This window comes from Ursus arctos, unplaced genomic scaffold (assembly GCF_023065955.2).
Source record: "Ursus arctos isolate Adak ecotype North America unplaced genomic scaffold, UrsArc2.0 scaffold_9, whole genome shotgun sequence".
Lineage (NCBI taxonomy): Eukaryota > Metazoa > Chordata > Mammalia > Carnivora > Ursidae > Ursus > Ursus arctos.
Genome location: NW_026623111.1, coordinates 1,272,912 through 1,288,738, shown reverse-complemented (window position 1 = coordinate 1,288,738; position 15,827 = coordinate 1,272,912). Strand labels below are relative to the sequence as shown.

At 43.9% G+C, this 15,827-nt stretch overlaps 1 protein-coding gene across 1 annotated transcript in view; it reads left to right on the top strand.

Moving 5' to 3' along the window:
- The window catches only part of POLN (DNA polymerase nu), a 158,957-nt gene that overhangs the window by 125,165 nt on the left and 17,965 nt on the right, over positions 1 to 15,827 (top strand). The window contains exon 19 of the mRNA XM_057309675.1: positions 13,233 to 13,315. Coding sequence (XP_057165658.1) covers positions 13,233 to 13,315 — 83 coding nt within the window. The remainder of the gene's footprint in view (positions 1 to 13,232; positions 13,316 to 15,827) is intronic.

Below are 15,827 nucleotides of genomic sequence, written 5' to 3'. Positions count from 1 at the left end.
ATTTCTTTGGATTTATTATGTTGTTCTTTCTTTTTTCCCAGCTACTTGTGATGGATATTTAATCATTGATTTTCAGCCTTTCTTCACTTCTAATATGGATTTAAGGCTATAATTTTCTTTCTAAGCATGACTTTAGCTGCATCTCATAAATTTTGATATGTCTATTTTCACTGTCATCCAGCTGAAAATATCTTCTAACTTCCATTGTGATTTCTTCTTTGACCCAAGGCCTAGAAGTAAAATGCTTAGTTTCCAAATATATGAGCATTTTCTAGCTTTTGTTGTTCTTGCTCCTGATGATTTTTGGCTTAATTCCACCACAGTCAAAGAACATCCTCTGGATGATTTATATCCCTTGAAATGTGTTTTCAGTGGCTTTTCAGACCAGCATGAGGCCTGTCTCGCCCTGTGCGTCGGGTGAGGCTGGTACATTGGTACGGTATTCTGTGTATGTCTGTTAGGTCAAGTTTGCAGGCATGTTGCTCACATCTTCTGTGTCCTTACTGATAGTTGAGTGTTCTACTAGCTATCACAGAGTTGAATTAAAGTTTCCCATTATTATTACAGATTTGTCTATTTCTCCTTTCGGTTCTGTCAATTTTTGTTTCCTATTTTTGAAGCTATATTATTAGACATGTATAAATTTACAACTATTTTTTTCCAATACAAGTGTAGCTAAGCCAGCTTTCTTCTGGTTGGAGCTTGTGTGTTCTTTTTCCCGTGCCATTACTATACTTCTGATTTTCCTGGGCCCTTGTATTTAAGGTGTGTCTCTGTAAGTGGCTCATAGTTGGGTTTTGTCTAGTCTAACTATTATATTCTTTTAATTAGCGATTCAGACTTTTACATGTAAAAGTGGAAACAGAGCTTTAGATGTTGGATGAGGAACAAAATGTCCCACAGACATACCCTTGGCCAACTAGCAACAGATGGTCACAGTCACAGTGGGTACCCAGAGGCCAGGGTATGCAAGAGGTCAGAGGTTCTCTCATTTAATGAAGCCCAAACTAGATTCCTGTTCAGCTGACGAGAAATGGGAAAGTGGAAAGAGATTTGTATAGATATGATGTAAGTGAAATTCTACCTAAATCCTTTGTCGAACCGATGCCTGAGTTTGCCATCTGTGCCATCTTGGCAACTGAGAAGTAGGAGTGCAGGAGTGGCATTTTTTGGCTTGTGACCACTCCCATTTCTGCCCTGCAGTCACACAGCCTCCTCCTCTCTGTGTGTCTTCCCTCCACCTCCCCCTTGTTAGGGCACTGTGATGGCATTTAGAGCTCACTCTGATAATTCAGTATAATCTTCTCATCTCAAAATCAGTAACTTAATCATGCTGCAAAGATCCCTTTTTTCCATATAAGGTAATAGTCACAAGTTCTAGGGATTCGGTGGGCCATTATTCAGACTACCACAACATAGGAACCATAAAATATTCAAGATATGCACACAATGAGACCAGATTTTGAAAGCAAAAAACAAAAAGAAAAAGTCATAGGAATCAAAAGTGTGTGCACAAGAGATGGAGAGACGGAGAGAAAGAATGTGTGGGAGTGGACATGCTGGCAGCCACCAGAAAAGCTGGAAGAAGCAAGGAATAGATTCTCCCCCTAGAGCCTCCACAGACGTGGGGCCCGCTATCCCCTTGCTTTTGGCCCAGTGGCTCGGATTTCAGACTTCTGATCTCCAGAACTGTGAGGGAATAAATACCCCTTGTCTTCAGCCACCAAAACTGTGGTCACTTGTTACGGCAGCATAGGAAACTAACACCTAAGCCAACCTCTAAAAGTTTTTTCAGGCTCTAGGCATGTTAGTTCATGGAACATCTGCTCTGTATCTACGTATTAGCGGCCACTTCAGCAGGAAAACACAACTAATGAAAATCTTATACTTTTTTTTCCTGGTACACAAGGTGACATGACGCAGGTAACATTATTTGTTGGCGTTGTGTCTAAGCCCGACCGTGTGGAGGCAGAGGAACTTTCTCTTCACGAAGGCCCGAGATGCTCCCCAAACCCGGAATCGGTGATGGGGACACAGAGGGCGGTCCAGTGGGGAGAACCTACGTTAAAAACCAGGCGACGGAGGCTAATCACTTCAAAGTCTGCATGGCTGTGTCAGCATCAGACACATTAGAGTTCAGGACAAGGAATTTTCCCAGGCACGGAGAAGGATGTTTCATAAAGAAAACCAGTCCTAAGAAGAGGGCTTCCAAGCCATGAAGCAAGCCTGACAGGATGGAGGGAGGGACCGACAGACCCACAAGCAGAGCTGGGGATTTCGGCACTATGCTCCCAATAATTGACAAGAACAAGTACAGAGAAGATCAGAAGCTGGATGACGTTATCCACCAGCGGCCACACAATACGGTTCTCTCTGAGCACAAGGAAGCGTTCATCAGGACACAAGTCTCAACAGGGCGAGAAGAATTGAAATCAAGTATGTCCTATAAACTTGTGGAATTAAGAACAAAAAATATATATGAGAAATTTCCAAATATTTGGACAATGAAGGATATATATCTATATACATGGGCCAAAGAAAAAAGTCACAAAGGACATCAGAAAATATTTTAAGCTCAGGACACCCGGTTGGCTCAGTCGGTAGAGAGCACGACTCTCAGTCTCGGGGTTGTGAGTCTGAGACCCACGTTAGACGTGGAGATTACTAAAAATAAAACTTAAAAAAAAAAAGAAAATATTTTGAGCTAGATAAAAACACAACATATCAGAAATTATGGGATGCAACTGAAGAAGTATTCAGAAATTTGTGGCATTAAATGCTTATCTTAGAAAGTAAGAAAAGTCTACAAGAAATTATCAGAGTTTTAAGCTTCCACCTTAAGAAGCTAGAAAAATAAAAGCTACTTAAATCTTTAGTAGAAGGAAGATAGGAGGTGCAGAAATCAATGTAATAGAAAACAGAAAAATAGAGAAAATCAAAGAAACCCAAAGCAGGGTTTTCGAAAAAAATAAATAAAATTGATAAACTCCTAGGGAGACTGCTGGGGGGGAGGGGGGAAGCAGGAAAATCAGGGATGAAAAAGGGCACATCAACATGAACTCTACAGATATTTAAAGAATAATAGGGAAATGACAACTTTATGTCCATAAGTTTGATAACTCAAATTTTTTTAAAGATTTTATTTATTTATTTATTTATTTATTTATTTATTTATTTATCTGACAGAGAGAGAGACAGCCAGCGAGAGAGGGAACACAAGCAGGGGGAGTGGGAGAGGAAGAAGCAGGCTCATAGCAGAGGAGCCTGATGTGGGGCTCGATCCCATAACGCCGGGATCACGCCCTGAGCTGAAGGCAGACGCTGATAACTCAAATTTCTTGAAAGATACAAATAACCAAAACTGATAAATATGAAACAACTTGAAAGCTTTTTGTCTATTAAAAAAGTTGAATTTGTAATAGAAACCTTCCCAGTGCTATATGACTTCACTAGTAAACTCTATCAAACATTTAAGAAAGTAATTCCATCCTTTATAAATACTTTCAGAAAAGATAAGAAGAGTGAATATTTCTCAAGTCTTTTAATGAGGCCAGAATTACCGTGATACTAAACAAAGATATTGCACAAAGAAACCTGCAGACCTGTAGCCTTCATGATCATAGTTGCAAAAATTCTTCACAATATTAGCAAATCAAATCTAGCAATACAGAAAAAGGACACTACTCCATGACCAACTGGAGTTTATCCAAGGAATGCACCGTTACTTTAACACTCAAAAATTAATCAATGTAATTAATGATATTAAGAGAATAAAGGAGAAAACCACGTAATTATCTCAATTGATGCAGACAAGGATTTGACAAAATTCAAGAGCTGTTCATTATAAAAATATAAACATTTCTAGTGAGCCAGAAATAGATTTCTGATCTATTGATTTCTATCACACTGATTTCCTCAGTGTGATAAAAGGCATAGATGAAAGACCTATAGCTAACATCTTAGTAGTGAAAAACTGTTATTTTTCCAAAGAGTAGGAACAAGGCAAGAATGTCCATTCCCACAACGTCTATACAACATTGTGCCGGAGGTCCTAGCAGTGCAATAAAGCAGAAGTAGACAACAATAAAAATAAAGGGGACGCCGTTTGGAAAGAAAGAAGTAAACTATCTTTCTTTGCAGACAGCATCATCGTGTCACAGAATATCCTAAGAGAGCCACAAAAGATGCTACTAGAACGAACAGGAATATTTAGCAAGGGCATAAGAAACAAAGTTAATGTGTAAGAATCAATGGTTTTGAGGGGCGTGTGGGTGGCTCAGTCAGTTAAGCGTCTGCCTTCCGCTCAGGTCAGGATCCTGGGGTCCTGGGAACCAAGCCCTCCATCGGGGCTCCTTGCTCAGTGGGGGGTCTGCTTCTCCTTCTGCCCCTCCCAGTGCTCATGCTTTCTCTCACTCTCTCAAGATCTCTCTCTCTCGAATAAATAAAGTCTTTCTAAAAAAGAATGGTATTTATATATAGTAGCAATAAACAATTGAAAAAATTTTTAAGTAAAACAATACAATTACAATATCATCCAAAAGCATAAAATACTCAGGGATAAATTTAACAAAGTATGTGTGTGACCTGCACACTGAAAACTACAAACATTGCTGAAAGGAATTAAAGAAGACCTAAACAATGGAGAGATATATACTGTGGTCACAGATTGGAAGACAATACTGTTGTCAATTTGCCCCAAACCAACCCATAAATTCAACATGATCCCAGTCAAAATCCCAGCAGGATTTTCTTGCAGGAATTATCAAACTCATTCTAAAATTTATATGGAAGTACAAAAGCCTGGAATAACCAAAACAATTTTGAAAAGGAAGAACACATTTTGAAGAATTTTACCTGATTTCAGAACTTGCAATAAAGCTATAGTAACCAAAACAGTGTGTTATTAGTATAAGAATAGATACATAGGTCATGAAAATAGAAGAAAGTCCAGAAACAGACCTTCACGTATATGACTAATTCACTTTCAGCAGAGGTGCTAATGTAATTTGGTGGGGTAAAGAATAATCTTTCCAATGATGCTGGAGCCCCTGGATATCCACTTAGAAAAAATGAGCTTTGATTCTTACCTCACACCATAATACACACATTAACTCAAAATGGATCATAGACCTAAACATAAAAGTTCAAACTATAAACATTCTAGAAGAACACATAAGAGAAAAATCCTTTAATCTTTGGGACAAAGATTTCATAGATAGGACACGAGAAGTACCAGCCACTCAATTGAAAAATTGATAAATTGGGCTGCATCAAAATTTAAATAAAAGACCAATAGCGGGAGACAATGAGAAAGCAAGCAACAGCCTGGGAGAAAATATTTACAATACGCATCTCTGACAACAGATGACTGTCCAGTGTATACAAAACTTACAACTCCATGATAGGAAGACAACCCCCAAAAGATTTAAGCAGACACTTCATAAAATAAATGCCAATAAGCACATGGAAATATGTTCAATATCACTAGTTATCATGGAAATGCCAATCAAAACCATAATTAGATACCTCCCCATACACACAAGAATGGCTAAAACTAACCAGACTAGTCACCGCTGTTGGCAATGGTGCGGAGAAGCCACAACTCTCACATGGTGCAGCCGGGAGTATAAAACTGTCAACCATTTGGGGAAAAAAATCTCTTTCTTATAAGGTGAATACACATTTAGCACACAAGCCAGCAATTCCACTCTTAGGTATCTATCCAAGAGAAATAAACACACACGTGTAGACAGACTTGTGTCAACACAGTAGTCCTAAATTAGAAAAATCCATGTCTATCAACAGATGATTGATCCACAAATTGTGTCAATGGAAAAGTATCAGCAAGGAGAAGAAATGAACAAAGGATATAAACAGCAAGGCAAGGCTCAAAAATATTATGCTAACTGGCACAAAAATAGACACATCGATTAATGGAACAGGATAGAGAGCCCAGAAATAAACCCACGCTGCTTATATGGTTGATTAATCTACGACAAAGGAGGCAAGAATATCCAATGGGAAAAAGACAGCCTCTTCAACAAATTATGTTGGGAAAACTGGACAGCCACGTGCAGAAGAATGAAATTGGGCCACTTTCCTACACCATACACAAACATAAATTCATAATGGGTTAAAGACCTAAACATAAGACCTGAAACCATAAAACCCCTAAAAGAAAACACAGGCAGTAAACTCTTGGACACCAGCCTTAACAACATATTTATGGATATGTCTCCTGAGGCAAGGGAAATAAAAGCAAAAATAAACTATTGGGACTTCCATCAAAATGAAAAGCCTTTGAACAGGAAAGGAAACCACCAACAAAACGAAAGGGCAACCTACTGAATGGGAGAAAATATTTGCAGATGATATATCCGATAAGGGGTTACTATCCACAATATAAAGGAACTTATACAACTCAACACCAAAAATTAACAATAATAATTCAATTTTTTAAATAGGCAGAGGACCTGAACAGGCATTTTTCCAAAGAAGACATGCAGTTGACCAACAGACATGTGAAAAGATGCTCAACATCACTCATCATCAGGGACATGCACATCAAAACCACAATGAGATGTCACGTCCCACCTGTCAGAATGGCTAGAATGAAAAAGACAAGAAACAACAGGCATTGGTGAGGGTGTGCAGAAAAGGGACCCTCGTGCACTGTTGATGGAAATGTACGTTGGTGCAGCCACTGTGGAAAACAGTATGGAGGTTCCTCAAAAAATTAAAAATAGAAATACCATATGATCCAGTAATTCTACTACTAGGTATTTACCAAAACAAAAGGAGAAGACTAATTTGAAGACACAGTGCTCACCGCAGCATTACCTACAATAGCAAAGATATGGATACTTCCCAAGTGTTCATCCATGGATGAATGTATAAAGATGTGGTGTATAAAATATATATATACTAGACTATTACTCAAACATAAAAAAGAATGAGATTTTGCCATTTGTGACAACATAGATGGACCCAGAGGGTATTAAATTAAATGAAATAAGTCAGATGAAGAAAGACAAATACCATATGATTTCACTTATATGTGGAATCTTAAAAAAAAAAAAAAAGATAAACAAATGAACAAAAAACTAGAAACAGGCTCATAAAACAGGCTAGAAAACAAACTGGTGGCAGCCAGATGGGATGTGGATGGGGGGGGGGGGATGCATGAAATAGGTAAATGGGATTGAGAGGTACTAACTTCCAGTTATAAAATAAATAAGTCACGGGATGAAAAGTACAGCACAGGGAACAGAGTCGATGATATTGTAATAACATTGTCTGGTGACAGATGCTGACTCCATTTATTGTGGTGGGCACTGTGTAATATGTGGAATTGTTGAATTGCTATTTTGCACACCTAAAACTAACATAACATTGTATGTCAACTGTTCTTCAATAATAAAAAATTTTTGAACTATATTAAGCTAAGTGAAAGAAGCCCAACACAAAAGACTATGTGCCATATGCTTCCATTTATGTAAGCTAGAAGGCAAATCTAATCTACAGTAGCAGGAACTGGATCGGCACCTCCGTGGGGCTGCAGAACTGGGGGTAGTTTGACTTCAGAGGGGCATGAGGGAATATTCTGGAATGATAGAAATGTTTGTGTCTTGATTGTGCTGGTGGTGATACAGGTGTACGCATTTTGAAAAATTCGTTGGACTGTACACTTAAAATGGATGCAATTTATCATGTGTTAGCCATACTTGAATAAAATTAATTTTTAGAAACTAGTAAAAGAAAACACCAGGAGACCTAGCCCTCTCTGCCAGCCATACCAACCTTCACTCCCCAGTTAGCCTTCGGCCTGCATTCCCAGAAATAGTCACCTTACTTTGTGTTAAGCCACTTCAGACACTTCTCCTGCACCAGGAAGGGTCAGCCTACCTGGGCTCCTGGGGGCCCAGGAGCTAACCACCCCATCACCCAACAAGCAGATGCAAAAGCAGAATCTCTCTGAGTTACCGGGAGCCGGAGGCCCGGCCCCACTGCAGCCAGCAGAAATCCACACTGAATTTGCCTCTTGCCTCTCAGCCATTTTCATCCTTCTTTTGTAGGAACGTTGTGTTTCCTTAGGATGTTAGCCCTTCATCTCTGATGCATGTTACAAATATTTTCTCCTGCTTTGTTGTTTGTCTTTTGACTTCGCTTATGGTATCTTATGCCACGCAAAAGATGTCAGGTTTTGGGTGGTAGCGGCGGTGGTGGTGGCGATCTATCCACCCTTCCCTTCACCGCACCTAAACTTGAAGTCATGGTCAGAAAGCCTTTCCCTATACCCAGGTTACAGAGGAGCTTGCCGTGTTTTCTGGTGCCCGTCTCCAAACGGCTCTCCAGCTGTCCCAAAACCATCTACCGGGAAGCCTGTCTTTGTTCCAGGGGATTTCTGCATGTCGTCATCAAGTCTGGCCCCGAGCTCTCTGTCCTACTCCGGTGCTCTGGCTCTTCACGCGCCTACCACACCACCGCGCTATACAGCGCTTCCTGCCTGTCTAAATGTCTGGGTGGCTCTCCTGTTTGCCAGCCTTTATGTCCCACGTGAACACTAGCATCTAGTTCCAGGGAAAAGCTTGTTGGTATTTTTATTGAGATCACATCACATACACAAATGAGCGTAGGGAAAGGTGACATCTTGATGATACTGAAACATTTCAATCAAGAACAAGGGATGCCTTTCCACGCAATCAAGTCTACTTTTGTGTCTTTCAGGAAGCTTTAAAAGTTTTTCATATAGGTGTGACACATTTCTTGTTGTTTATTCCTAAGTATTTTATCTTTTTCATTGAAGTTGTAAATGAGGTCCTCTCTTCATTGTGTCTTCATTCTGTGGTTTTTGGCGTACATGAAGGCTATTGATTTGCTATGCTAATTTTATTTCCTACTACTTTATGAATTATTTTATCATTGATTCTCTAGGGATTTCCAGAATACCACCTTGTCATCTGCAACTAGAGATAGGTTTCTTCAAATTTTCCAATTCTTATACCTCTGATGGTTTGGCTAATACTTCCAGAACAATGTCAAATAGTATTGGAGGTAGTGAGCACCCTTGCCTTGCTTCTGACCTTAGTAAGAATGCCTCTGGTATTTCCCCATATAGTAGGATGCCAGCTTTAGGATTGGGGTGTGTGTTTTATAATTTTAAGAAAGTATCCAGCTATTCCTATTTTCTCAAGAGTTTTTATTAGGAGTAGATGTTCGAATTTTGAGGATTTTTTCAACAACTCTATAGACAGTCATGTAATTTGCTCCTTAGTTCCATTAATGTGGTGAATTATATTAATAGAGATCCCAACATTGAACCAACCTTGCTTTCCTGGTATAAACTTTTGTTGGCCATGGGTACTATTTTCTTAATATAGGGTTGGACTCTGTTTGCCAAAATTCTATTTAGGATTATCACATCAGTCAATAGTCATTGGATGTAGGGTCTGTGATTTTCCTTTATTATACTCTATTGTATAACAGATATTTTCAGTATAACTGTTATACCTACTTAATAAAATACATTTTTCTTCATTTTCTATGCTCTTGAAGCAATTTAGACAGCATGGGGGCTCTCTGGTCTCTGAGGTTTGATAGAATTCCCCTTTGAAACCATCTGGGCCTAGAGGGCTTTGTGGGGTAGTTCCTTAATAATTTTCTCTGTTTCTTCTTTGGACATTCTTCTGTGGTCTAACTTTCATCTCTACTGGGGCCAATTTTTATAAATGTGTTTTGTTAAGAAATGTCCATGTCACCTATTTTTCCATTTATTTGCATAGAGTTCTGCAAAATAAACTTTTTAATATTTTTTAACTTCTTGCATATCTGTAGTTACCTTCCCTTATTGTTTCTTATCTTTTGATTAGGTTGGTCTATTTTATTTTTTCAGGAACCAGGATTTTCTTTTTTTTTTTTTAATAATAATTTTTTATTATGTTAGTCACCATACAGTACATCCCTGGTTTCTGATGTAAAGTTGGATGATTCATTAGCTGCGTATAACACCCAGTGCACCATGCAATACGTGCCCTCCTTACTACCCATCACCAGCCTATCCCATTCCCCCACCCCCCTCCCCTCTGAAGCCCTCAGTTTGTTTCCCAGAGTCCATAGTCTCTCATGCTTCATTCCCCCCCCCTTTTTTTTATTATATTATGTTAGTCACCATACAGTACCAGGATTTTCATTTATTAATTTGATCTAGTGTTTTGCTATCCTCTACTTCGTCAGTTTCTGTTCCCATCTTTATTCTAGCTTTATTATTTCCCTCCTATGTATTCTTTTGATTTGCTTTGTTCTTTTTCTTGTTTTTTGAGTTGAAAACTTAGTTCACATACAGTTGACTCTTGAACAACACGAGTATGAACTGCGTGGGTCCACGTACATGAGGATTTTTTGCTTCAGGACACTACGGTAGATGTATTTTCTCTTCCTTATGATTTTCTTAAGAACATTTTCTTTTCCGTGACTTACTCTGTTGTAAAAATACAGTAAATAAGACACGTAACAGCAGAATATGTGTTGATCGACTGTGTGTGTCATCGGTAAGGTTTCCAGTCAACAGGAGACTACTAGTAGTTAAGTTTTGGGGGATTCAAAAGTTAAACATGGATTTTTGACTATGCAGGGGACTGACACACCTAACCCCTGTGTTGTTCAAGGGCTAACTGTACTGTTGTTCTTTCATTGTTGTTAATATGAGTGTTTAGGGCTGTGAAATTTCCTTACTGCTTTAAATGTAAACCACTGGGTCTGACATGTTTTCATTAGAAGTTACATAATTTCTGTTTGTATTTTTCTTCACCCAAAAGTCATCTGAAAGAAGTGTTTTTTGTTTTATTTCTAGGTGGATGGGGTTTGGTTTGGTTTTGTGTTTTGTTCTGTTTGGGGGGCGGGGGCTCTGGTTTTAATTTTTAGTTTTCTTGCACTGTGATCAGAATGTTATTTTAATATTTCTGCTTTGTGCAACCTTCCGGTGTTTTCTGTGTGTGTCCTAACGTATGATGGGTTATTGTGAGTGTGCTGTATGTGCTTAGGAAGAAAGTATATCTCCATTATCAGAGCATGGTTTCGATACATGTTCATAATATCTATTTATTGATTATGCTCTTCGGATCCTGTCACACTTTGGGAAGAAGCAGGTTCTGGGAGAGTTTCATGCTGCTTCATCGGACAACTCGACTCTGACAGCACTGAGAGGAGGTCACCAATGTGCTTTGTTGAGAGCACCCGGCTCTAAAGTGGTCCCTCCTTCCCTCCCTGCAGCTGCCATCAGAGGGTCTGTCTGAGCCCTTGTCACAGACGGCCCTGGGCAAGAAACAGGGAAAGCCAGTCCCAGCAAGTTTTTCAGCAGTGTGTTTGCGGAGCAGGCTTGGAGCACCTGTAGGATTTCCCAAGTAAAGCTGGGGGGGGGGGGGGGGACGGTGACCTAGGAGTTGACACATATTTCTTCTGAGCATGAATCCATGTTGGCTTTTTGCTTCTCGTCTAAATAAAGCTGTTAACGATATAAAGTTCAAGGATGAGATAAACAAGTGGGCAAAACATCTTAACACAGTGGGAAAAGCACAAAGGATACACTGGTACTTAGAAATCACGTGGTAAAAATTTGTGAACTCTCCGACGCCAGTGGACATGGCAAAGTAGGCGTCTCTGAGGGTCTGTCCCCCCAACAGAAACAACAAAAAATCAAGCAAAAACTGTCAGAACCAACTTTGTCAGAACTCTGGAAAACGGTGCACAGTTTACAGCAAGCAAGGAAATACAGTCAAGAAAAAGACAACTGCAGACCATGGGGGAGCTTTGTGGCCTTGGTGCCGCCCTGTGCAGGACCCAGGTGCCTGCTTCCAGAGGACAGCAAGTAGACCTTGTGTGCAAAGATCTGCATCTAGTCTGTTCTGACCTGACCAGGGGCTGCCCAAAGGACCGACAATAGGCATTGTTTGTCCTAACTCGGAACTCACTTGGGGCAGACAAGTGGGGGGCATTACTGGAAAACATCGCAAAGTGAACAGCTCACAGCTGCTTGCAGCACGGGATGACAGGCAAGGCAAATAACTGAGTGCTGAAACCTTGGGGGGAACAGCTGCGGAAAACTTCTGGGGGACCAGGCACCTGGGGGCCCCGTCAGTGGAGCGTCTGACTTGATTTCAGCTCAGGTCATGATCTCCAGGTTGTGGGACTGAGCCCGGAGGCAGGCTCTGTGCTCAGCAGGGAGTCTGCGGGAGATTCTCTCTCCCTCTGTCCCTCCCACTTGTGCACTCTCTCTCTCTCTCTTTCTCTCTCTCTCTCCCCCCCACCAGAATAAATAAATAAATCTAAAAAAAAAAAGAAAGAAAGAAAGAAAGAAAGAAAGAAAGAAAGAAAGAAAGAAAGAAAAGAAAAGAAAGAAAAGAGAAAGAACTTCTTGGGCACTCAAATTAGGGCACTCAAAGCCACCCGTGTACAGCAAGAAATTGAGAGAGCCACGCACATGCCCGGGGCAACTCACACACTCAGAAAAGACTGGAGAAGACCCCAGGCGCTTGCTCGGGGTTGGTGTCTAGGCCCAGGGCCAGCTGGAAGTGAAGGCTCCGGCAGCGCCGGCCACAGCCCAGAGCTGAGCTGGCCCATCAAGGTTGGGACAGGTTCCCTTTTGCTTTTCTATTTCCCTCCTCTTGAATCTGTAGTCCCCACTCTGTCAGAGACACCTGACACCTGAGCCATGAGGCTGCACGTGGGCGCTGGCAGGAGGAGCGGCTCCAGGCGCCCACCAGCCCCTGGGCTTTACCCTCTGCAGACGGCAGGTGTTGAGAGCCGTAGCCTCAGGCCAGGCTCGCCCACCAGCCCCTCCATCTCTGCGAGGCAAGGCTGAGGCTGCCCACCTATCCTCCTCGGCCCACGGCAGCATCCACTGGGCTCCTGGGCCCAGGCCCCCTGGCACCGGGAGCAAGGTTTCCACAAGTTGGGTTGTACTCCTTTGGTGAAAGCACTGTTTGTTTTTGGTGTGCGACACCCGAGAATGTGGCCGGCTTGCACCTGCTAGGCCTCAGTGTCAGCCTCTGTGCGGAGAACTCATGCTGAGCCAGACAGGCAGGTACTGAATTCCCCCCTTCCCCATGGACAGGTTTGAAATGGTTAAGAGCCTCCAGAGAAAGAGTCGTGACGGGTGGCACATGGCTTGGACTCACACGGCTCCCTCTGCACACACGATGCTGATGGGCCTGACCACATGCCATCTTTCCACGCAGGAAGGACGTCCCCCCAGAGCATGTGACGCACGCAGACAGAGAGCAGACCAAGAAGGTGGTGTACTCAGCGGTCTATGGAGCAGGTAGGCTGCAGGCCAGTCTCAGGGTCACCTGCCGGCCAGATGGAGCTGGCTCTTACCCTGTGACTGCGTTTAAATGTGGCTGTGCCTTAGACAGATCATTCTTGGCCCTCGAGCTCACTTTTGTGTTTCTGAGTGTCATTTACAAAACACTGAGGACATCTGTGATGCACCAGAAACCAGTCAGACCACTGACGGCCATTAGCTCCCTTGGTGTCCCGCTCCGCTCCGCTCGCTGAGAGAACAGAGGCACAAAAGTCAGTGTAGAGCATGGTTGCCCACCCGAGAGGGATGCTGCAGGGCTGAAGCCAGAGCATGGAACCCCGCCCCTACATCACACGGCTGTGGTGGAAAGCCATTTCTGGGCTTTGTGATGCTTTCGGAGACCCCATCCGAACCCTGACCTCCACCCCACCACCCAGGACCTGAGGCAGAGCAGGCCTTCTGCTCCCTCCCACCCTCCCTCCGTCTCCCTCCAACTTCTTGACCGTGGCTTACTAAATTCTATTTAAACTCTTTTCTTCTTCTACGTCATGCTGAACCAGGGGGACCTCACGTCCCCTCAGGACAGCAAGGGAGAGGGTCAGAAGGGGCTGTGAGCCAGCCAGTCCCTCCCCAAGGAAGGGCCCATGTGGCCGTCAGCCGGCCTGTGTGAACCGCCTTCTTGGGATCAGTTCTGTTTGAGCAGCAAGGCTTGTGCGAAGACACTGCGAGGAGAATGTACCCCCCTGCCACAGAGACCCTTTGTTCACTCGAAGAAAGGCAGCAGGGGCCCCTGGGTGGCTCAGTCGTTAAGCATCTGCCTTTGGCTCAGGGCGTGATCCCTGCGTTCTGGGATCGAGCCCCACATCGGGCTCCTCTGCTGGGAGCCTGCTTCTTCCTCTCCCACTCCCCCTGCTTGTGTTCCCTCTCTGCTGGCTGTCTCTCTCTGTGTCAAATAAATAAACGAAATCTTCAAAAAAAAAAAAAAAAAAAAAAGGAAAGGCAGTAAAAGGGGCCCAGCTTCAGTGCAAGAGCACCCGGGCAGACATGTTGTTGATTATCTGTAAGAACCACTGCGGACTTCGGCCATGTGACCGTGGTGCCTGTGGGGCATTAGCGACCTGCTTTCGCGGGGTCTGGAGCGTGCGTCCCAGCGGCCAGCCTGGCTCCCAGCCCAGACCCTGCACCTGCTCCCTCTGCTGGACCCCCAGTCCACAGAGCTCACCCTCACGCCTTCCTCTTGGCCCTGCTGTCACTTCTCAGCCATCCTTGACCACTGGAGTGGCGATCTGTTTCCGGGTAACACATTTATGATCACTCAGTGTCGGAGGGTCTCCAGGGCTGTGGTCTCACCAGCAGCTCCACCAGGGAGCACGTCGGCAGCCCTCAGTTCTTGCCACGTGGGGCCCTCCACACCGTGGCTGCGCTCTTCAGAGCCGACAAGACGGTGTTGCACACGTCTTCCACAATCAGAAGTCAGTACCTCCATGACCGTCACTGTGCTGCTGCTTAGAGGCAAGTGGCAGGTCGGCCCACACCCCAGGGGAGGGTCACGCAAGGGCGTGAAGACCAGGAGGCAGGACCGCAGAGGCCACTTAAAATCTGTCTGCCGCACAACCCTTTCCAAGCTTGCACCCCATGCAGTTCCTGGCTTGCCCTCCGTGGCCTGCTTCCCCCGGAGCGCCGCCCACTCTCCCAGCCCGAGGAGCCGTGAAGCAGGAGCTCTGCCGTGGCCAGGCACACAGCAGGCACACAATCAATACTTACTGAACAAATTCACGAGCTGCGTAGTCTCTGACCCTACTTGTGAAAACATTTTCTGTACCGTTTTTGGGAAACAGGCTAAGAAACTTTGTTTGAAAGCATTGAACTCTGTGGGTGATAGAGAAATGACTCAGACTCGCTTGGTCTGGCTCTTCCGCTCGGCCTCCCTCTGCTGTGTTCCTGAACCTTCCTGGGTCACTGGAGGGGGTGGGGGGCGGGGGAGAGGCAGCCTGCCACCAAATTATATTAGATTTTGGTGCCTCACATCCTCGCTCCAGAATCACATGTCGCAGAGGTACCATCAGCTTTGGCTCTGCAGGCAGAATGCTGCCTCCACCTCCCTGGCGGGCAGCCCAGGCTGGAGTCCTAACTGTCCCCTCCTGGATGTGTGACCTTCTGCAGGCCCTCCACCTCCATGCCCCAGTCACCTGCCAGTCGGTGAGGAGCTGGCTTGTTGGAGCGGTGCCTGGCGCCAGCTAACCCCCACTCCGGCAGTGCCCCCGGACGCAGTACCAAGGACGGGCATCTGCGTGCGGACGGCAGGATGCACCCAGAGTCAGTCTTCACCTCTGGAGTACGCACTGTATTTTTTGCTGGAGAGGAAAAGAGCTCCACTTGGTAAATAAGCAGTGAGTCATTAGCTGTGATGTTGGTGAAAAGAGTAATTTGGCTGCTTTTAGCCCTGATGGTGACAGGGTTCCCACCCCGAGCCTCCATTTCTGCTGTTCCCGCTGTCGCCAGCTAGCTCGACAGCAGATTACCGTGCCTC